Source organism: Vulpes lagopus, chromosome 13 (assembly GCF_018345385.1).
Source record: "Vulpes lagopus strain Blue_001 chromosome 13, ASM1834538v1, whole genome shotgun sequence".
Taxonomy (NCBI): domain Eukaryota; kingdom Metazoa; phylum Chordata; class Mammalia; order Carnivora; family Canidae; genus Vulpes; species Vulpes lagopus.
In genome coordinates this window covers 531,205-555,871 of record NC_054836.1, presented here as the reverse complement: position 1 = coordinate 555,871, position 24,667 = coordinate 531,205, and the positions used below count along the sequence as shown (strand labels likewise).

At 34.0% G+C, this 24,667-nt stretch overlaps 1 protein-coding gene across 8 annotated transcripts in view; it reads left to right on the top strand.

The window, feature by feature from the left end:
- POT1 (protection of telomeres 1) overlaps positions 1 to 16,171 on the top strand; it is an 80,503-nt gene extending 64,332 nt beyond the window's left edge. For all 8 annotated transcript variants that reach the window (XM_041728038.1, XM_041728041.1, XM_041728039.1 and 5 more), the window contains 7 exons: positions 629 to 785; positions 2,319 to 2,524; positions 5,887 to 6,022; positions 9,201 to 9,289; positions 11,151 to 11,242; positions 12,921 to 13,026; positions 15,297 to 16,171. In XM_041728038.1, the coding sequence (XP_041583972.1) occupies positions 629 to 785; positions 2,319 to 2,524; positions 5,887 to 6,022; positions 9,201 to 9,289; positions 11,151 to 11,242; positions 12,921 to 13,026; positions 15,297 to 15,409 (899 nt within the window). In that variant the 3' untranslated portion in view covers positions 15,410 to 16,171. The remainder of the gene's footprint in view (positions 1 to 628; positions 786 to 2,318; positions 2,525 to 5,886; positions 6,023 to 9,200; positions 9,290 to 11,150; positions 11,243 to 12,920; positions 13,027 to 15,296) is intronic.
- Positions 16,172 to 24,667: the final 8,496 nt, after the last annotated feature.

Sequence of the window (24,667 nt, the reverse complement as noted above, 5' to 3'; positions counted from 1 at the left end):
TGCCTTCAGCCCAGGGCGTGATTCTGGAGATCCGGGATCGAGTCCCACATCTGGCTCCCTGCATGGAGCCTGCTTCTCCCTCTGCCTGTGTCTCTGCTTCTCTCTCTCTCTCTCTCTCTCTGTCTCTCATGAATAAATAAATAAAATCTTTAAAAAAAAAAAAAAAGTCCAAAGAGATAGGAAAATTAAATGCAATACATGGTTCAGGATTGAATTCTGGACCTGAAAATAAAATTCTAAACAACATTATAGGGACGTTGAAGAAATTTGAATAATATCTGTTGATTCAGTGATAATATTACATCAATGTTATATGTTCTTAGGTTGAAAATTGCACTGTGATAGGTCAGTGAAATTGCTTGTGAAATATACACTGAAATATTTAGAGATAAAGGAGCATGATATCTGGAAATTAATCTACAATGATCCATATATGTATATATAAATCTATAAGGAGTTATATATGAAGAGAGAGCTAAAGACAGGTGGAGATGATAAATGTGGTAAAATATTAACAAGGCTGACAATATGCCTTAAATCACTTTTGTATCTGTTTTGGGGGGAGTTCATATTTTGAATATTCTTATTCTTGTAGATTATTCTAATTTAATCTAAAAATTCTTTTAAGTACTTACAGATCATCAGTATTTGGAGAAAACCCCAATATGTACCATTTTGAAACAAAAAGCTCCTCAGCAGTATCGTATCCGAGCCAAATTAAGGTCATATAAGCCCAGAAGACTCTTTCAGTCTGTTAAACTCCATTGTCCTAAATGTCATGCACTGTAAGTATTTTCTGTAATAAAACAAAAGTTTTTATTTCATAATATTTATGCTTTCTTATATATCACTTTAAGTCCTGGCAATGAGTAAATTGTGACTGTGTATTGTATTTTGAAACACTGGTAACATTTTTAAGAAAAAATACTAAATTTTTAAAAAGTAAATCCTTCTGATATTTCTTAGTAACGATAAATAAAAGTGAGTGCTTTTTTGAAATCTGAAATTCTATTTAGTAGTTCTGATTCATGCAAACAAACTATAAAAATACTTGGGGAGACTTTCTCATTTTTCACAAAAGAACTTCTTAAAAGTAAACCTTTAGTAACTAAAACTCTTAAATAGAGAAGAATTCTGGTTAGATGAAATTTCTAAATAAATGATAAAGAAAGCCTTGTTGATAATATTTCTGTCTTAAATATAGTATTCATAACTTAAATTTTTACTAATCATTGAGAACTTCTCAGTGCAGCAGACTTTATTCCAAACATCAATTATTATACATATATAAATAACTTTATAAGACATTAGAATGAATATGTACTTATTAGGTCAAGACATATTCTGAAATTATATTTAATCTCTTTTCCTTTTTCATGCAATTTGTCTTCCCTCTAAATATATAATGTGTAAATAAAGTACATTTCCATTTTAAAGTACATATTTGTATATATATTTGTGTGCATCTGTGTACACTAATACTAATATACATATATTTACTATTACATTACAAAATACTGCTATTTGTAGAGATTTTTGATCATCAGACTTCCTCATATAAAATGGGGGGCCATTTGCTACCCATTTGAGCTTGAAATGGTAGTTGGAATTAAAATGCAGATTTTAGGTAATTATTGAAATATTAAGTTAAAGCTTGTCAAATTCTGTAAAGTTGTGTAGCTTTGCCAAACAAAGCCATCCTCTCTGAGCATTTTTTTAAACAAATAAAATCATCTCAGAAAGGCTAAAGGTGTTACCTTAAACTTACCTTAAGTTACACAACAGGTTGGGGACAGAACCAGGATGAGGACAGACCTTTTGATTCTGGATCATGTCATTTATTTCGCATACATACTTTACCATGCAACTTTTTAAAATTATTATTCTAGGTTAAATGTAATCGAAGGGAATATCGGTTTGTAAAGTAGGTGCCCTACGAAAGGGGGATTACTTAGGTAAGTGGATATTTAATGGGCAGCTGTCTTTTTTCCCCCCACAGAGAAGTTTAACATTCTTTACAAAAGGAGAGTGAATTGGTGTTAGAAACAGTTATAAGATCCTTGTTATTACTAAACCAGATAAGTAAATTGCTGGTGGTTAATGTAATTATGATAGATCTACTCAGATGTGAAGTATCATCAAATGTATCTTTTTTGTTGAATAAGTCATTCAATCTGCAAAGTGAATTATCTCCATATTTTAAAATAAGTAGCTGGCTCATCAGCATATAAACAAAAATTTTTTAATTGGATAATTTGTTAAATTTGAATTTCTAAGTTTATACCAATTGGTTTGTATTTCGTCATTGATGATTTTAGGCAAGAAGTTCCACATGAGGGTGATATGGATATAATTTTACAAGAGGGTGCAAGTAAGACCCCAGATACCAAACTACAAAATACATCATTATATGATTCAAAAATGTGGACCACTACAGATCAAGGAGAACGAAATGTGGCTGTTCATTTTGTAAAAAATAATGGTATTCTTCCACTTTCAAGTGACTGTCTGATTTTGATAGAAGGTATTTAAGTTACTGTTTTGTTCGAATACAGCTTTTGTCTATGTCTTTCTTTGATTAATGATCGTTAAATATATTTTAGGGCAACCTAGGACAATTCGATAAAATGGAATATATAGAACAGATAGATTTAAATATACACACACACACATATATAAATTAATCTGAATGACCTTTTGAGATTATACATTGAACTCAAGTGTTTGCATTTGTCCGTCTTGGATTTTAGATATAATCTTAAACAGATTCAAGCTCATTCTCAAGCTGAGTAGTGTTAATCAAGAGGCTGCTTGTTATGTACAGTTGCTGCTGTCTTAGCCTCTGGATGTCACTGTTGTTCCATAAAAGTAGAAGAAAGTCATCTCTTGATATGTAAGTCAAGGAAGGGACCCTTGAAATGAGTAAAGAAGACTTGACATGTTTTAAAAGACTGAAATCGAGTCATTTGTTTTTGCATTTCCTTTCCACTTTTGTCTAATTTTAATCTGATGTTTATTTCATATATATATATATATATATATATATACATATATATATATATATACACACACACAACACATACTTTTCCCATGCCAAATTTAAAGTTTTATTATTTTCCTTGAGAATATTCTATAATAAAAGGAAACATCATCTTTAATTTGCAGAAAATCTTTAGTTTCATTTTATAAATGAACTGATCTTTATTACTTATGATCATTTTTGTTACTGACATTTTTCTATTTATAAAAGTAATATGTAAATTGTGTTAGTATATATATATATGAATACACATGAATATTACCATTGGTATTATTTTTGTGACATTTTTAACACGTTTATAGTGTACCAGAAATAATTTTAATTTCTATGTACTTAATCATCACAATAATCCTATTCAGTTGGTACTATTAAAAGTTGTGTTTTATATATGAGAAAACTGAATCATAGAGAAGTTTTAGATCTTTCCCAGTACAGATAGTAAGTGGAACTGAATTGTTTCCGTGTTTTTTGACATAGTAACTCTATGATGAACTTTATCTTCCCTCTGGGTGAAGTGTAATTAGGGGGACACAAGGAATAAAGTAAATGTGGCCTAGTTACTTTCCAATAAAGCTATCTTGGTTCATATGATTTAGTAGCATATGAGATTATCTGTTTCCCCATCCACATCATCATACACTAGCACTTAAGAAAATTTGTCTACTTTAGTGAGTGAAATGTGGTATCTTATTCCATTAGCAATGTTTTAATCTCTACCAGGAAATAGATATAAAAACAAAACACACAAACACATGCACACTCAAAAAAATGGATAAGACTATTTGTAAGCCCTAAAAATAAAATAAAGCCCTGGATCTATCAGGTTCTATAAGAACTCTCCTTGTAGGGCTAAGAGGATATCATGTGTCTTAGAGTTCTCCTATGTTATATGGCCTCCCACAATTCTGTGTTGAAGCCAAATGAAACTTGAGGGTCCCAGAGAAGCTTGAATGAAGAAGTACCTTTAGTTCCTGATCCTGTCTTTAATTATCACTCATCTCACAACCTATCTCAACTCCTACGATTTCTCGATCCTCATTCCACCCTCCAGCTATATCAAACTGGTAGCAATTCCTAAACCCAGGATATTTCTCTGTGCCTCTTTGCCATTCCATCACTATTCTCCATGCTCTACTACATGTTCATAAGTAACGCAATAGTTCCCTTTATTCATCAGTTCATGTGAAATATTTAATGAGCACTTACACGTACCAAGCACTCTTCTGATTCACCAGGCAGATTTGAGTGGTTCTTACTGCATGGTGTATGACCTTTCAGTGGATCACTTTTCTTTTTGTATTATATTTGCATTATATCTGTTTATAGACTTGTTTGCTTATCAGTATGTAACTAATACAGGATACGTGTTTATTTTAATCTATGGATCTTTAGCTCTGAGGGTACAACAGTAGAGGTATGCAACTGGTTCTCAGTAAATAGTGAGTAAATAGGTATATTCAGAGTAATAACACTTTAACTTACAGAGCTTTTTAATAAGATTCTAATGAAAATATATCTGAAAGCACTTTAATAAAATAATTTTTATTTTATCTTATTATAACCCTAATCATAGGCTAAGACCTACCTAACTGCAGTATGACATAGCAGAACTGTCATTTCCAGCCTCACAACGCTGTGGGAAGAAGAATGGGACCTGGGCACATTAAAACACCACAGACCTTGCTGTCCTTACCAAGATTTATCTCTTTTTCTCTGAATAAACGCTTCTTGGATTGTTTCAAGAATTTGGTTAATTACTGGGGTTCTAAAAAAGTCAAATTTGACAGTTTTTGCCAATGTTCTTTTTCCTGTTCTGGAGAAGTGTATTTTTGGATGTCCTTACTCTGCTGTGCGGGAAGTGCTTCCCCCTCAAAATTGAATTTAACATTACAGATTTTAGGAAATACACAAAAGTATTTTTTAAATCATATTCTCTTTCCCTGGAGAGGAAGAATTATCAATCTAGGTGAAAAGTGCACCCAGAAAAGATACCAGTAGGTTTGAGTTATTATAGATATCGGTGCCTTGTGGTAGTACACCACTGGGCATGCTCACTCTTCTCTGCCAACATGATGGCTTTAATGGAAGTTTGAGGATGTTTCAGGAAAAACAAACACTATACATGAATCCTTATTACACAAACTGTTTGCATCTATATTTAAATATAATATCAACCTAAAAGTTTAAAAGATTTATTTCAAACCCAATATTAGATTTACTTAGACATTATAGCAAATTTAATAATGAGAATCCTGTTAAACTTCAGCTCTCAATTTTCTTTTGAATACTTGAACCAAACTGTTCTGGCATAAAAGAGCAATTTGTATAAAAATTTAGGGAAATGGGGGATCCCTGGGTGGCTCAGCAGTTTAACGCCTGCCTTCGGCCCAGGGCGTGGTCCTGGAGTCCCGGGATCAAGTTCCACATCAGGCTCCCTGCATGGAGCCTGCTTCTCCCTCTACCTGTTTCTCTGCCCCTCTCTCTCTCTTTCTCTCTCTCTCTCTCTCTCTCTCTCTGTGTGTGTGTGTGTGTGTCTCTCTTGAATAAATTTTAAAAATTTAAAAAAAAATCAGGGAAATGGTTAAAATTTCACAAGCCAAGTGTTTTGCTCAAGTCCTGGCATTTTTGTGCAGTGGTTTCTGTGATCAGGGCAGTATACTAAGTTTACAAATTACTGTATTTTACAATGTATGAATGTATTAATTATCTAAATTCATACCTTCATTGTCTCTTTCTTGCAATCCCCTTAGTCTTTTACTATACCTCATGTGTTACTTAATAGACACTCAACTTTGCCTTCATTGTATTTGTACTACTTAAAGGATTTATTTATTCTTTTTTAATAGGAGGTACACTCAGTGAAATCTGCAAACTCGCAGACAAGTTTCATAGTGTAATTCCTGTGAGATCTGGCCATGAAGACCTGGAAGTCCTTGATCTTTCAGCTCCATTCCTTATACAAGGGAAAATTCATCACTATGGGTATGCTTTCAAATCTGAGAATTTTGAGAATTAAAAACTGCATAGAAATAACTTTTATTACTTTATCCTACTAGTTGCTATATATTCAATGGATACTCTTTGAATACCAATTTATAGGTACTAGATTGTTCTGGTATATGGTACATATTTATTCTTTTTTTTTTTTTTTTTTTTTTTTTTTTTTATTTATTTATGATAGTCACAGAGAGAGAGAGAGAGAGGCAGAGACACAGGCAGAGGGAGAAGCAGGCTCCATGCACCGGGAGCCTGACATGGGATTCGATCCCGGGTCTCCAGGATCGCGCCCTGGGCCAAAGGCAGGCGCCAAACCGCTGGGCCACCCAGGGATCCCCATATTTATTCTTTTGATAGCATATGCGTCAATTACCTACAATGTGCCAAGTATAAGGCTAACCCAGAGGCTAATATTCATTTGTTTTCTTTCACAAAGATTTAGATACTCGTGCAAAGAATGGTTTAGAGCTGTATCCTACTAGAATTTAAGTGATTGAATTCCAAAATTTCTGTTCCAGATTAGTTGCCACTGAGGAACTGGAAGATAATCAGGATATATTAGGAACTAGAAACAGGCCTGCATTTCAAGTAATTTGTAGTCTGTCTTGTACCTTTTTAACTTTATAGTTTCTTCTGTTTTACAAATTTAAAATATTATATTTATCAAAATGTTTGTGAAACCTTAAAGGTTTTACTTACTTAGGTTTTAGTTACTTTACTCAGATTTCTGGACCTGATTCTTTTTAAAAAAGCAGAATTTAAAGTAATTGCTTCATGGTCATCTGGGTTGCTCAGTTGGTTAAGCATCTGCCTTTGGCTCAGGTCATGATCTTGAAGTCCAGGGATTGAGCCCCATGTCAAGCCCATCATCTCCTCCTCCCGCTGCCCCTCAGCCCGCTCCTGCTCACTTTCATGTGCTCTCTCACTCTCAAATAAATAAAATCTTTAAAAAATAAATAGAAATATTTTTTAAAAACTAATGCTTCAGTTTCTTTAACAGTAACACATCTTTTATGGTTTTTTATTTCTTGACTCTTTTACTAATGAAATTTTTTTAGGAAAGTTTTTGTCTCATGTAAATTTAAATTTGTTGACATAAAATTGTTCATAGTGCTTTTGATGATTTTTAAATCTCCACTTTGTTCCTGAATCCACTTAATATTATTGCCACCTTTTTTTCTTGACCTTTTTTGCCAAAGCAAATAGCTTTTGTTTTGTTGACACTCTCTATTGTTTTATTATTGTTCATATTTTTATTTTCTGCATTTGCTTTTTTAAGATTTCTTCAGTTTTTCTTTTTCAAGCATTTTTAATTGAATGCTTACCTCAGTTAACTCATTAATTTTTAGTATATTTTTCAATATTTACATTTAGGCCCCTAATATTTCCCCTGAGAAAATGGCCATAGCTTTAACCCAGGATTTGAGTTTTTTGTGTGTTTTTGTTGTGTTTTGTCTCTTCTAAATGTTTCCTAATTCTCATTGTGATTTCTTCTTAGGCCCATTAATTATTTAGCTGTGTATTTTTAAATCTTTACACACACATTTTAGGTGCTCTGTTTTTTTGTATTTTACTTGGATTACTTTTTAACCACATAGCTTGATACATTTCATAATGATTCTTTGAGCTTCACTTAGCTTTGCTGTATCCCAGGATGTTTGTTCAGATTTTGTATATATTGCCTATATTTTAAAAAGAACATGTATTTTTTAGTAATTGTGTTTAGTATTTAATAGTGTTATGTCCAGTAGACAAGCTTGTTAATCATATTTAAAACTTCTTTTTCCTTTGTAACTGTCTATTTAATCACTTCTGAGAGAGTGATTGCTTAATATCCTCAGTGGTTGTAGGTTTATGATCTTTTTTTTTATCAGGATTTGTTTTGTAGATTTCAGGGCTCTTTGCTGGTTAGCTTTCATGTTTCTTTGTAATATTTTAGGAAGTCTCATAAATAATTAGGACTAGATTTTAGTTATTTTAAAATATGTTTAAATGAGTTTAAAATATGTTAATTACTTGATATATTTAGGTTTTGTTTCTACATTTTATGTTGTTGTCTATTTAAACTATTACTCTTTCCCCTCCCCACCTTTTTTTGTTATTATTTAGCTTTTTTTTTCCCTCTAGTATTCTGTTAGATTTATTTATAAAAATGTTCTTGATTTTTCCCCTTTTTCCTCTTTTATTACTTTGGAAGTAATGAATTCTGTACTTAATTTTTATGTTACCCTTATATTTTAATCTGTATATTTAATTTTTAATTTGCATACTTGCTTTATCAATGTCTAAAGTTATTATCACAGCCCATTTTTTAGGAAATAATATGCCTTCATTCAATATTCCCTTTTTCTGTTGAAGAAATATCTATGTATTTGAAGGGTGGGAGGAGATAATATTTAATATAAATACCCTCTACCTTTCCCTAGATTACAAGTGAAAAGGAGTCTGCAAAAAAAAAAAAAAAAAAAGTCTGCATGAACCTTTTGGACATTGATTTTTATATTTTTATTCAAGGATATTTTCTTATCAACATCTCCTAATCTTACGATGATATATAATAAAAAAACAATTATTTGTACTTAAAGTATGTTTGTATATAAATAAAGCAAAATACCTGTACTAAATAATGTGCAGTTTTAGTAGATTGTGTAATTTCAGATTGATTTTATTATGAAAGATAAGTATTGTAGTAGGTGTTAGAAACTGTGAACCTCTAAATCTAAATATGTGCTCACTGAATATATTACCCAAAGTCTCACTGACTTCTTTAGTGAGAATGATTTTTTCCTATTGGTTATATTTACCTAAGACCGTAACTATTATCACAGAGCCATCAAATGAAGGAGTCCTTAGAGATTGTCTCTTTCACACTTTTTCATTTTACCAAATAAAGAAATCAGCCAAATTAACAATCTGGATCTGGACCCTCTCTCTTATTCTCAACCCAGTTCCTTATTCTGAACCATTCTTTCTTTTCAATTGCTTCTACTGTAAAAAGCTTATATTTTTATAATTCGGCTTATACTCTGTGCATTACAGTAGGGAACGTACCACACTATTGTTTAACTTTTTAAATTGCTTGTTTGAACAACAAAAATAAGGTATAATAAATGAGTTATAATAATTTTAAAAGCCTGTGGTTTTTTTCTGTCATTAATTTCAGATGTAAACAATGTTCTACTTTGAGACCAATTCAAAATCTAAATTCCTTGGTTGATAAAACACAATGGATTCCATCTTCTGTGGCTGAAGGTGAGCTAAATTTCTGTGTCGTGCAACTGTGACCTCACTGATTATATTTCAGTGTTTGTGGGTATAGTAAAACCAGAGCAAAGACTGAGCTATAGTTTAACTTTACTTAGGCAAAACCATTTTTATGGTGATTTTATAACCAGTTTTATCAGTGATTATAATAAAAGTATAAAGTGAAGTTTAAAATATTTGAAAACTTGCTTTCAAGCATCTACCAATATCTTTAGCCATTATATTTTAATGTTCAATAATTTTTTTCAGTTTTAATTATTAATTACAGATACAGATTCTGAAAAATCTCTTCAGTTCACAGTATTTTAGGATTAAAAACAGTTTTAATGATGGCTATTACACAGCTCTTTACCCAATACACATTTTTTAGCTGGAACAAAAGCTTCTTATATTCTTCAACTGTGATCATCCAGCTGTGGCGTAAAACTCTTTCAGTGACAGAGGACTCATTACATTGCAAAGCAACATATGCCCTTAATTTTTAAGCAAAATCTGCCTCTTTAAAATTTTAATATAAACCGTGTTCTGTCAACTAGAATTAGAGTACATGTCTTCAATAAGATTAACCGGCTTTGTGCATTTAAAGATCCCCATCAAGCCTTCACCAAGTTTTTATTTCTCCAGCTAGGTACATACCCTCACTTCATTTGGTATTTTCTCACATTCCTTACTATTTCATTTCTCCTCCTTAGTAAACATTTCACTTTACCACTGTTCTTCTCAAAGTTTGTCATTTAAAGCTGCAAATAGGGCTGCAAATGTTGGCCAGTTGAGCATATAAAGAAAACCTTTATTTCTCTAAAATTGGACACTTTGTTTCTACTAGCCTGAAAATTTTATTGTGTAGATATTTATTTGTATACTTGGTTTTATTTTCTTTCTTTTGTAATCTAGCTATATGATATTTCTACCTCACATTTTGTTTGTGGTCCATGCAATTCCAGGTAACTTTCATGTGAGCTCCCTGCTTTACAGTGTGGTCTCCCTATCCCATTCTTAATGCAGTTCTTTGTTTAGGTAGGTCCCTCAGGGTGGATTTTATGGTCACCCTTCTTGGTTTTAGCTCAGTTTTAACCTATGGAGACCTTTAGAATCCTAAAAATCAGTTCTTCTATAGTAACAATTTTTGTCATGTCTGCATGCCGTAATTCATTTCTCTCTATCCTAATTTATTCTTAATTAATTACTCCTTTTAAATATGGATTCCACAAATGGAAGACAGTATTTCATTTTATAAATTTTAAATGTCTATCTCCAAATACAAAGTACCATTTTAACCTATGAATTTTCATATCATTTAGTATCTCTCTTTAATTTCTTCTTCCTCATCTTACCAAATTATGGAATCTCATCTTCTGATATTTTTGTCCATTGAACCAGATGATATCTTAAAAAATAAGTGATCCCCATGTTTATAATACAGAGGGGAGAGACATGTTACAGAATCATAAGTATTAAACTGTATACTATTTTTTTAGAACATTCTGAATTTTAATTTTGTCTTTCATGAGGCAGACATACAGTGAATTGTAGTTCATGAATCAGTTTTTGTTTTCTATCAAGTTAGCAACTCATTTTAATGATATATTATGTTAATATTTAATCAAAAAAAAAAAAGAAGCAATTGCTTACGAGTCATTGTCCCTACATAGGTATAATGTAATGTTCTAAATTGGACCTGCTAAATGAATATAATATACTGTTATTAAAGAACGAAAGTCACATATATAACTTTTTACCTTAAATTATTTTAGTAAACAAAACATAACAGCATAAGACAATTTTTACTTCACTTTGAGTATAAGGAATAGAAGATTCACATAGTTTGATCTTTTTTTCCCTTCACTAGTACTGGGTATTGTACCCCTTCAACATGTGTTTGTAATGACATTTACTCTTGATGATGGAACAGGAGTATTGGAAGCTTATCTCATGGATTCTGTAAGTAACAGAGTTGGTATAGGTATTTATAACAAAAAAAATTTTTTTTAAATTCTAATGTATGTATTCATACCTACTTTATTACTGAGAGGATTAAGGCAACTTAAAAAAATAAAATACAAGCACATAAATCTTGAAGTGTCTATATATTTATCCTGTCTTGCTCAAATCATGAAAAATTGAAGAATAGGAATTTGAAGAGAGAGTCTTCAGGTTTACTCCAGGAGGAGCCAGAGGCAGAAGTATGACCACAACTTCTAGACATTATCTAGCACCATTTTACCAGGTTTTTGAAGTCTCCATATGTCCATATTAGAAAGAACTAAATTACTTCAGAAGGGAGATGGTTATATTGTGTGAAGCTAGGGAGCTATCCACAGACCTCCCTCATTTTTAACAACAGTTCTAAGTTTGGGGGTTCCTAGGACCACCCTGAAGTTTTGATAATGTGCTAGAAAGACTCCTGTACTTTCTCTAAGTTATTGTGCTATTATGGTTTATTATACCTAAAGGATACAAATTAAAATCCAAGGGAAGAGGTGCATAGGACAGAGTCCAGGAAGTTCCAAACATGAAGCGTCTAGTGGTCCTCTTCCCATGGAGTAGTAGACAGTGTTACCAGCCTTATATGATGTGTAATGTTACACATGGAGTTTTGCCAGCAGAGAAGCCTCACTGAGCCTTAGTGTCTAGAGTTTTTATTGGGACTCTGTCCTTCACGGTTAATAGCCCATATGGCTGATCTCAGTTTTCAGCCCCTCAAAGATCAAGTAAATACCACATGCCCCAAACTCCCAACCTAAACCTCTAGTGTAACAAACATGGACATTCCTAACAGGCTCTAAGGCTGAGAGATTATTTCCAGAAGCCAACAGCAGAGGCCAGATTTCTGTTAGCAGTAAGGTTGAATATTTTTACTGCACACATTGGGAAACAGTCTGGGGTAACGTTGAGAGAATTTTCCCTCCCACTTAAACAATTCATTTATCCAGTTATTGAATGAATATTTAATGAGCACTTGCTATGTGCCAGGTACTGTCATATGTGATGAGGTTATAACAGTGAACAAAACAAAGCAAACAAAATCTTTCTTTTAAGAAAGTATAATCTTATAATCTGATAGAGGAGGGAAAAATGAATACACCTCATCATGTGTTATACTCTTTTAAACTTAACACTAGATTTTTTTCCTATACACAAAGAGAATGATAGACCCCACTCTTTCCTAAATACCATTATTCTTATCATTAAGTCAGTGCAGTTTAATTGGATTATACACACACACACACACACACACACACACATCTCTATGCTGTCTTTAGATTCCAGTAGTAAATCAGATTTTAAGAATTCAGACAAGAACTCTATGAATTCTACAATATTGGTAGAGTAAAATAGTCTAGATTATTTTAATTAGATAATATTGAAATACTTTTATTATAACTTTTTAAAAAATTAACTTCTGGGGCGTCTGGGTAGCAGAGTCAGTTAAACTTCTACCTTTGGCTCGAATCATGATCTCAGGGTCCTGGGATCAAGGCCTCGTCCAGCTCCCTGCTCAGCAGAGCCTGCCTCTCCCTCTCCCTCCACCCAACCCCAGTGGTCTATCTCAAATAAATAAAATCTTAAAAAAATAAAAAAGATTAATTTCCTTTTTTCCTCTGTAAATTTTTTCAAGGACAAATTCTTCCAGATCCCAGCATCAGAAGTCCTTATCAATGATGACCTTCAGCAGAGTATGGATACGATCATGGATATGTTTTGTCCTTCAGGAATAAAAATTGGTAGGCAATATTTTTAACATTCATTCTTTTTTTGAAACAGTACTTGACCTGTATCTAATATGTAGATTTAGAGACATGAAAAGGGGATGCCTGGGAGGCTCAGCGGTTGAGCGTCTGCCTTCGGGACAGAGTGTGTGATCGTGGAGTGCCGGGACCAAGTCCCATGTGGGGCTCCCTGCATGGAGCCTGCTGCTCCCTCAGCCTGTGTCTCTGCCTCTCTCTCTCTCTCTCTCTCTCCCCCCCTGTGTCTCTCATGAATAAATAAAATGTTTAACTAGAAGAAAATAGAGGAATGAAAACTTGAAGTCTGGATCTAAATAATCTATTGTCTGGTTTACCTTTTGATGAAGACAGCAGGGAGAAAATAGGTAAGAATCAGAATTCATGAAATGAAAAGATTTTTAAAATTTTTTGAAATATAATAAAAGGGAGGTAGTTTTGATCACAAGCACATTTGATACTGTGTTTATGCATACAAATATTTTTGTTGAGATTATACCAAGAGATGAAATTTTGACAAGAGACATTTTCTTTTTTTTTTTTTTTTTTTTTAATTTTTATTTATTTATGATAGTCACAGAGAGATAGAGAGAGAGGCAGAGACACAGGCAGAGGGAGAAGCAGGCTCCATGCACCAGGAGCCCGACGTGGGATTCGATCCCGGGCAAGAGACATTTTCTATAACACTTCATTTAGCCAGTTTAATTCATTCATGAATTTCTGCTTAGTAGGAACTAGTTATAGATTTTATACATTTTTATTTTATTGTTTTCTGTCAGCTTTACTTGTTCTCTGGATAACATCTTATGCATTAAACAGATCTTCAGATCAAAGCATGTTGATTACAACATTTACTGCCACTGACTTCCTTTTGTGGCTATCATTTCTGTTTATTTGAAATTTGCAGACCTTAGGGGTACCTGGGTGACTCAGTCAGTTAAGCATCTGCCTTCTGCTCAGGTCATGGTTTCAGGCTTCCTGCTGAGTTAGGGAATCTGCTTCTACCTCTCTCACTCTCTCTCAAATAAATGAATAAAATCTTAGGAAAGGAAAGGGGAAAGGGGAGGAATTAATTTACGGACCTCCATCATAGAAAAACAGCTTGACTCCCCTAACAATTTCTCATCAATAACAAATTTCACCAGCTGCAGATTTAGCTGCTGTCACTTTAACTTATTAGGTTATTTTTTTTTTAAAGATTTTATTTGTTTATTCACGATAGACACAGAGAGAAAGAGAGAGGCAGAGACACAGGCAGAGGGAGAAGCAGGCTCCATGCATGGAGCCCAACGTGGGACTCAATCCCGGGTCTCCAGGATCACACCCCGGGCTAAGGCGGTGCTAAACCGCTGGGCCACCAGGGCTGCCCTGTTTAGGTTATTTTTAATCAGACTTTATTATCCCCTGGTCAGTCTGCATTTTATAACAATTCCAAAAAGATAGCTTTTATATAAATCTGTAGCTAGGTTTAACTTACATACTTTATTTGATGTCAGCTTTAATTTTTGGTTTTAATTCTTTTAGATAAATTTCTGGAAATAAAACTTTCATATCAAAGAGCACAGGCTTGGTAGGCTTTTGATAAATGTTGCCAGGTTGCTTTTCAAGAATATTCTACCTATTTATAGTTCTACCAGAAGTATAAGGAGAGGAGAATGCCTGTCTTGCTTGACTCTTGCCAGTATTGACATATTAAGTGTCTTTCAAACTTGAATATGAAGAAGCATTAAGAAACTTTTCTAGAAGTTTTAAATAGATTTACTGTGGTCATGACCGAAGGTTGGAAATAGCACCTCAGGTGCCAACATTGTCTGAACTCAGAGCCTGGTACCTGATGGGAGTTTCAGATAGACAAGTCTAAGAGCCTGAGCAGCTGATATGAATCTCGCAATCAGTTTCTTTGCAGTCAACCAAGAAAAAAAAAGGAAAAGCAAAAAACAAAAATCTGGGGAGGTCAGTAAGCAGCAGGAAGAAAAGTTCAGAATGAGATGACTGCTACCTTTGCTATCAAACATTTGGAAAACCCCACATTTAATTATTGTTTTCTGTTGGGAAAAAAAAAATCAAATTAGTTAGGATTGTTGCAAAACAGTAACAAGAACCCAGTGTGTATTGGAAGAGTAGATAATATTAAATTTAAAGTGTATTTATGTACTTTTCAAGCTAAATTAAATTAAATTTTTTCTAGCTAAGCATTATACTTAGATACATATTTCAGAGATACTTGTTTAACTTTAATGGTTAAATAACATTATTTTTCTCATTTGTAGATGCATATCCATGGTTGGAATGCTTCATCAAGTCGTATAATGTCACAAGTGGAACGGAGCAGCAAATTTGCTATCAGATTTTTGACACCACAGTTGCAGAAGATATAATCTAATATTGTCATTTAGCTTAGCATATGTAAAATATTATAATTTTAGAAAACATAATTTTCTGTGAGATTGTTATCAAACACATACTTTATCTTTCCATTTTAACCACATTTAATTTTTTTTTCCACAAATAGACATTGTGTTATCTTACTGCCTTCTTGTGAGTAAGTTAAAAATGTTTCTTTTGCTCAAAATTTCCAGTATGGTGGTTGCTAGGGGCATAAAGGAGAAAGGGGAATAAGTAGGACTGTCTTTGTTTACCCCTAGTAGCCCTTTCAGAGAAATTGTTCTGATACCCTACACTAAAAATCACTTTCCTTATTGGTTTTTCCACGCATCAGCCAGTGATTTATCTGCCAGCCTCTATCTATACTTGACCTTCTTTTCCTGCCCTGATTTTTATATCAGCAGTGTTAATGATTTTAGCATGGATATGGGGTTAGAAAATGTCCTTACATTAACTCATTCAGCTTTTACTGAGTGCGAGGCATGTAGCGGCTAGTGGTTTGATTTGGTTTTGTACAACGGATCTGCTTAAAGAAGTACTCTTGCTGAGAAGTGCTCTTCTGACTGATGACAGCATGCTTACAGGACTGATTCACTTTAGTGTATGTGGCAGGATTGCTTTCTTTCAGTGCTGTAAACCAATTTAGGATAAATCCGTTTTTTTTTAGGACCTGAATTATGTACTTCTGATTGCTTGCGTCTCTACATGGTATTAGAAGGTATTGCAGTCTACCTTGATCTAATAAAGCAGTCAGATTTTACAGTGTTAGTGACTTACTTATATTACCCTTTTTAAAATTGTCTTGTGTAATATATATCTATATTTCAGATTGAACATGGAATGAGATATTTATATGGTAGTCTACTTTTTATATGACAGTGGTTGTGAAATTTAGAATCATGAATATTCAGTTTTATACAAATATACAAATATTTGTATATATGTATAGACTTGCGTATATTATTTGGTAAATACTGAGACATACAGATCTACCTAGTTCAATATTAGTGAAGAATAAATTAATGCACATATTACACCTGTTTTCTTTATTTGCTCTGTGTTGAGTTGAAGCATGATTGGAGGCAAAGAATCACACAGGAGTGTCCATATAGAAGATATTTAAAACTGTCTATATACTAGGTACTGTGCAAAGCATTTAACTATATTTGAGTTTCACAACAATCATTTTCCTGATAAAACTGAGGCTTGATTGAGGAGCTGACTTCACTAAGTTCACACAGTTATTAAATGCTAGTCAGTACTCGAATTCAGGTAATGTGTTCAGAGGCTGCACTATTAACCACTCCAGGATTCTGGGGCAAAAGCTAGCATGGGATTTTCTACAAATGAGACCTTCCTTAAATTTGAAGTAACATTGGAAATAAATTATGAGAGGAGTCCGTGTTATGTTTTCTTAGACTATCAAAAGGCTTTTAACATTTTATTGGCCAAAAAAGGGTCAAACATCTGATTTCCTCTGCTCATAATAACTCCAAATTCTAGTTTCTGAGTACATTAGCCCATCCCCAGACCTAATTACCCATCTCTCATCACTGAATTATCAGCTTGTGGGAGATGGTAGAAAAAGAGGCTGATGCTGCTGGTTTGGGGATATAAACTTTGGTTCAAAACATCTTCAGAGAAAAGTTTTAGGAACTGTATAAAAGAACAGATCGATTTCAGTATCAGTATGCAGGGGATCTAAAGGCGAGAGAGCCATTTCCTCTTCAGGAAACACCCAGTCTAGAAGAGGAGGGGTCAGAAGGTACAGCAGGTCACGGTGCCATCTCCTTTCTTTTCTTTTTTTTTTTTTTTTTAAATAAACTCCCCCACATTGTCATCATTTGTTTGTTTTTTAACCTTTCAGCTTGGAACAAGAACTGGTCTGTCAACACCTAGTGTTTATACAGTGATGATGTATGCACCTTATCTGAAGCAGGAACGCAGAATGCTAGGAGAATTCTATTTCTGGAACAAGTAGATGGTAGTTCACTATGCTCTGATTTGAGCCATGTCCTCTTTCCTGTTCATGTGAATACCAGTAGTCTTCGTGTCAGATTTAAAATTACATAAATTTAAGAATGTAGTTTGTGCACAACTTCTTGCTCAATTTCCAGTCTCTGCAGCATCCATTAGCTACTACTGGATTGTCTCTTGTCACCCCTGCACTGTTCTATATGAGGAAGAGACGGCGTAGCTTAGAAAATCTGAGGTAGTCAATTACACAATAATGAAAAATGCACTGCTCACATGCTTTTTTTTTTTAATAAATTTATTTTTTTTTATTGATGTTCAATTTGCCAACATATAGAATAACACCCAGTGGTCATTCCATCAAGTGCCCCCCTCAGTGCCCATCACCCAGTCACCCCCACCCCCTGCCCACCTCCCTTTCTACCACCCCTAGTTTGTTTTCCAGAGTTAGGAGTCTCTCATGTTCTGTCTCCCTTTCTGATATTTCCCACTCATTTTTTCTCCTTTCCCGTTTATTCCCTTTCACTATTTTTTATATTCCCCAAATGAATGAGACCATGTAATGTTTATCCTTCTCCGATTGACTTATTTCACTCAGCGTAATACCCTCCAGTTCCATCCACGTCGAAGAAAATGGTGGGTATTTGTCATTTCTAATGGCTGAGGAATATTCCATTGTATACATAGACCACATCTTTATCCATTCATCTTTCAATGGACATTGAGGCTCTTTCTGTCCCTACCCTCCTTTACACTGCTTTATTTAAGGGAACTACACAGGCCAAGATGAGATGCATCATTCCTTCTTCCCCCCACCCCTTTTTTTTTACCCCTGATCATGTTGCATGTTGGGAATTGTTTCTGAATGAATATAGAAAGACTGGTGTTAATGGAATAGAAGCTAAATACACCTCTGTCTACCTAAGAAAGCAATCTCCACACAATAGGGTACTGGCTGCACAATTTTTGAGTCCGTGTAGCTCCCATGTTGTAGCTACTTGCAGGTCCCAGATATAGGCCAGAATCTAACCAGCTGTGCTTTGGTGTTTCCAAAGTCAAAGCATGAGTTTGTCATGACTTGTGACTCTCAAGCCAGATGATTCTCTTCTACACTTTCTTGGCACCTTTCCTTGTTATCTGGGAAAATAGCTAGATTCTTCTGATTATTTTCAGTGTTTTGAATTTTGACCATGTATTTCACTAAGTTTTGATTGTATCCAGAATTTCTTGAACTAAAAGTAATTGTATTGGTATGAATTGAAACAATATAAAGCATATGAAGTTGAACATTAATTCTTACTCTAACTAGTACTGCAGAGGGCGTTTGGTATATAATTTTGCGGACTATTTTCCCTATGAATGGGTAAATACATGTATATATGCTTTTTAAAATAGCATCATGCTATAAATATATTTCTGCAACTTGCTTTTGTCACTTTATAAAGTAGACTTTGTATTTTATATAAATACACAGAGAAGGACAAACTTATTTGTAATTATTCAGCATAAGTAGGAATTCTCTGATGATTTCATTTCTATTTTTATTGTGGTTTTTGGCCTATTTAAGTGTTCTATTTCTTATTGTAACAATTTTGGAATTTTATATTTTTATAGGAGTGCATTCAGATTACTTGTTTTGTTGATTTTATTGCCTTATCATTATTCATAATAATATTATTATTACTTTTAGTCTTTTGTCTGGTGTTATTTTCCCTTTAAGTAAATCTGAAGCTCCTGGGACCTGGTTTCATTATATCTACTGGAGGTTCTTAGATGATCATAATTTTGAAGACCTGTCCAACTCCTGGTACAGATTAGGACTCTACCATGACACAATCGTCTTGAAATGTTCTTTCATGCTTCAAAGGAGTCATTGTAAGAGAAATGAGTTTATGTTAATGTAAGAAAGGAGAATGAGTCCCATAATGCTTTTCATTACGTCATAGAACCAGCCATGATGAGTCACCCTAAAGTTGTAAAACATCATTTGAGTGGAAATAAAGATATCTCTTCCTGTGCTTGCCCTGCAAGATCACTGGATGGCATCAAAGCTTCCTACCCACTCCAGGAAAAAGAGCTAGTAGTAGTCTGTGAAGGTAAAATCTGGGCTTAGTGATCTTTCTTCTCTTCCCTCTGATACTTGGAAATGTTATCAGAACTCACTAAACAGGAAGTCATCACCAGTGTGCTCAGGTATGTGAGATCACATCTTCATTTGGCAGCCGGGAAATGAATCAGTAGCACCATGTATTATTTTTCTCTGCAGTATTGTGATTTAAGCTGTTAAGAAATTTGAGATCACTTAGGGTTTCAAAGTGATGGTCATCTTAGATGGAGATAAATGTCCTTCCATTCAGGACTGCATTTGATGGGTTGAGAAGTGTTAGGTATCAATTACAGTGATAAGGATAATGCATTAATGTATATGGGAGCTCTCCCTCAGATGTGCCAGCTGGTGAAACATGGATAGTTCAGGGACTCTTCTGCTATTTCTAGACTGTAGCAGCATCTTAATGAATGTCTATCTTTTTCCCCTTGAAGTCTAGGTCGTAAAGGCACATTGGCATAGGGTGCGTGTATATATGTGTATGTGAGTGCAAGTGCTTGCTTTATTCTCTTTGAATTCACTTTGCAGGTTATTATATTAGAATTTATCTGACAACCTAGTCCACAACTACCAAAGAGAGACATTTTCAGCTTCTCTTTTATTTCATTTGTTCACAGTATTCTGAAGATTTGGAGCATGTGTTCATTGAAAAACCTCTTTATCATCTATCTATATATTCCATCAAATATTGTACAGTTTCTAAACAAGAGTTTTTATATACAAGCCTGAATCTCTGGTATATACTTTCTTTTTCTTTTCTCCTATATCTTCAGAATGATTTTTCCCTTCTTTGAAATATGAACTCGCAGATAAAAGCTGGTTTGTTTTTATATATGACTGTATCCCTCAGCAGATTTTTGTCCTGCATTTGAGGGCACAGTCCTAGAATTTAAAATTTTGTACCAAGTTAGCTGTCTTTAAATGACTTTCTGTCTCAAGCTTCCAGAACAGGAAGTAGGAAAGACAACATATTTTAAAATGAAAAGCATTAAAAAAAAAAAAAAAGAAAGAAAGAAAAAGTATTAACTTGTGAGTCACATGAAAGCATAGCTTGCAGTGGATAGGCATGGTTGTGATTTTATTTGGCTGGATAGGAAATCCTGTATGTTTATTCCCATTAGATTAGGTTAGGAGCAATAAATTTGCACTTAAATTTTGGAATCATTGACAAATATTTCTACACAATGATCAAAGCTTGAATGGAAGTTAGGAATAAGTACAGAGTGCAAAATATGTATTAAAAGTCATATAAATATCACTGAGAAAATCTTACCTTTTCCTATTCTAATTACTGATAATGAAATAATTGTCTTATTTTCAATGTTTCTTGTCAGGAAGAATTTGTGTTTTAATGAATCACGGTTATTTAGAGGATAATATACTCTTTTGCCTTCGGTGCTCCATGGAAGGTGTTGCCTAAGTCGTAAAACAAACTTCACACTGGTGCCCAGGTAGGAATTTGCTGAGAGAGTATTTTACCTATGCCAAATTTATTAATCTCTGAATGCCCAAACATTAGATCTAGGCATCCTTGATCCCTCTTATACATGGCTCATATCCAATCCATTTGAAAAATTGTCATGGTGCACTCATTAAAATATATCCAGAATTTGACTACTTCTTAATACTTCTACCACCATGCTGGCCATACTACCATCTTTTCTTGCCTTAACTACAGCCATAGCTCCCCAATTGGTCTTCCTGCTCCTACAAAGTTTCCTCACACAGTATATCCTCTATACTGTAGCTAGGCTGATCTGTTAAAACATAAAGCAGATAATATAATTTTTCATTGTTTTCCAGTGTCACATGGAATTGAAATTATATGGCCTTTAGCACTCCATGTGATCTACTTCCTTACTACTTCTCCGTCATCCTATACCATTACTTTTCTCCTTTCTTACTCTTGTCCAAACACTGGTCTCCTTGTTTTTGCAATATACCAGGCAAAGTCTCCCTTCACAGACTTTTCTGTTGTTACCTTAGCCTGAACATTGTTGAGCTGTTGCAGGTTCACTCTCTCACATCCTTTGTACCAATGTGACCTTATCAGAAAACCTACCCCTGACTTACTTTTCTCCATTATACCTACCCATGTGATACATATTTATTTGCTCATACTTTTTCCCTTCCCCAGCAGCATATGAACTCCTTGGGAAAGGAGTTGGATTTATTCCTTGCTATTACCCAGCGCCTATTTCTAGAATGAATAAAATGATCATCTCGTATTAGACAGCCCAGAATCAAAATCTGAGAATTCTAGAATGTAATTAGCATGTAAAGTGATTTTAGAGCAGTGGTTACCATAGACCCAGAACTGCATTTAAAAATAAAACCAAGGTAATTTTGTTGCAGACTGAAAAAAGATTTTATGGGGCTGAGGTTTAATAATTTACATTTTTAACAATCTCCTCAGGTGGTTCTTTGGCAGGTAAAAGATTTAGTACCATTATTCTGGAAGTTCAGAGTATGAATTCTGTATCTGCGTGCTTCAAACATTATATTAACCTGCCTGATCCTGAAAGCATTTGAGTTGAAGTACCTTGATGTAGCATCTGGATCAGCCATTGGTTCCTTAACCTTGGCTTCATATTCTAATCATCTTGAGAAGGAACTTTCAAAGTAGCAGATCCTGGTATGTCACCCTCAGCTCTTGCTTGAGACTGCACAGATTCAATCTCTGGCTACACTCTTAATAGCTTTTTGACCTTAGGCAAGTTGGTTATCCTCTCTGGGAAACTGTGAATACTCATAGTGCCTACCTCAGAAGACCATAGAGGGTCCAAGGTAGATGAAATGAAATTATATGTGTAAAACACTTAGACTCTGGCACACAGGAGACACTCATAAAGGCTTAGATAGGATTACTAAGTTTCGGTGAGAAAAATCATCTTTACTGCTACTCTCTTATAAAGAAGATTTGGGATTTATTTTATTCTATTTTGCTGATTTCTTAATATCCAAGCAAACCTAGCTGCTGCAGTGACAAGGGAAATGGCTACATTTCCAATTGACCAAAGCATCCTCTCTTGAGGTGGTCAGTTTGGATAGTTTTTTTTTTTTTTTTTTTCAAATGCCATTTTCTCAATATCTCATTCTTACTGTGGAAAGGAAGAGAAATAAAAAAAAAACTCAAGATAAACATTCATCATTGTGTGCCAGTACTTTAAAGTAGAGGATAGCTTGACTGAGTAACAAGTGGAAGAATCTGAAAATAGCACAGTGTGCAAGCACTAAAAAAGAATGAAAATATTTTTGTTCTGATTAAAAAACAAGTCAAACAATGGTAAAAAAGGAAGAAAATGTCACGTGTAAATTTTATGTCGTGGAAATTCTTTGGCAGTATCGTCAGTTTATAAAAATCTCTTCAAAAAAAAAAATCTCTTCATTTTTATTTGAGTCGCTTAAAACTAAAATACAAATAAAGCTATGGATTTCCCAGTGCTTTTATTATTCAAAAGCAATTATATTGAATGTAATTTACTAGCCATCACCTGTTTTTCAGAAAGGCATCAGGGAAGTTTTTTCTTAACATTTGGTAGAATCTAATTTTAGAATAGGCTTATATGACTCCGTGTACCTGTCTCTTCTTATAATAGAGATTTAAACAAAGAATAATGATGTAATACACTACTAGTGTTGAGTCCCTATGGTTTTAGTTAAATCTAAATGCAAATCAAGATGCATTTTTTATGCCAGGATATTTGGTGAGTACTTTAATGCTTATTTTATGGTTCTACAGACCATAACTGACACCTATTTGAAAGCACTGAATTTCCAATATTGAATGTGCAAAATTACTTTCTACTCTAAGGTCACAGAAAGGGCATGTCACATATATCATAATTTATCTGCCTCAGAAAATAAGATTTGGTTCTTATAAGGATACACGGTAGGTACTTCAAATTTACTGAAACCTGGCTTCCATGTATTCCTCAGGCTTTATGATACATTTGGTTATCCTAAGACTGTGATAAGACAAATCTTTCAAACAGGACCATGCCTGCAGGATCATGGCAGAGGACGTTAAACTACATGGTACAATCCAGTTATTTCTTTTATAAAGAGAAGCCAATTCTGCAAACATTTGTAACCTGATTTGTACCTCTTGGTCTGATTAATATAACTAGTACTAATTAAATCCATCTAATCCTAAGCAAAAGCAAGGAGTCAGATCAGATTTCTCATGGGAAATTGTACAATTTTTAAAGCTTTTTGAAATGTTGAACATAATTTAAAAACCTCCCGTTCTACCTGTTGCTTTTTGAAAGTCCTCCAATAGTTCAGAAATTCAGATTGTAAACCAGTCAATCATGATTTGTAAAATTATTTATTTATTTTTCCAAAAAGAGAATATCTGTTTACATCCGAAAGATCTTTCTTGGAGAACTTTAAATTGTTCACAGTCATTTCAGTTTTAAGGAAGAAGACAATCAATTACTTAGCTCCTTCTTCATCTGAATGGAGGTTTTTTTTGTTTTGTTTTTCTATTGATTTCAATCTTAGTAGGTCAAACACTAGTATTCTGGCCAACCAAAATGTAATCATTAAGTTTAAGTTCCTGGCAGTTCATTTAAGAAGCAGGCAATACTTTAAATGGAAATTGCAGTCTTCTTTTTTTTAAAGATTTATTTATTTATTTGTTCATGAGAGACACAGCAAGAGAGATAGGCAGAGACACAGGCAGAGGGAGAAGCAGGCTCCCTGCGGGGAGCCCAATACAGGGACCCAATACTGAATCCCAGGATCACACCCCGAGCTGAAGGCAGATGCCCAACCACTGAGCCACCCAGGCGTCCCTGGAAAATTGCAGTCTTAAATAAATAATGTATATTTGAATTACCCTTTACAATTTGTAATGCACTTCTATAGTGTCCAGATGGTGATATTAACCTGCTCCAGATTCTCTTAGGTACCTCGTCTAGCCTTGGAACAATAATTAATTTGATTTTCTCTGTTTGTAGAAAGAATTCAAAAATATGATTCTATGTATGTGGTAGGTGGTATGAATTAAATAGATAAGGAGATAAATATGTTACAATATTTATTTAGAATATACCTCTTTCCAGTTTAGGGGGTCATGAGGAAACCTTCAAAAGGCCCTTCACCTAGTGACAATAGATAAAAAGTACTGTGTTCACTTGTTCCCATGTATGTATTAGAAATTCTTTTTCT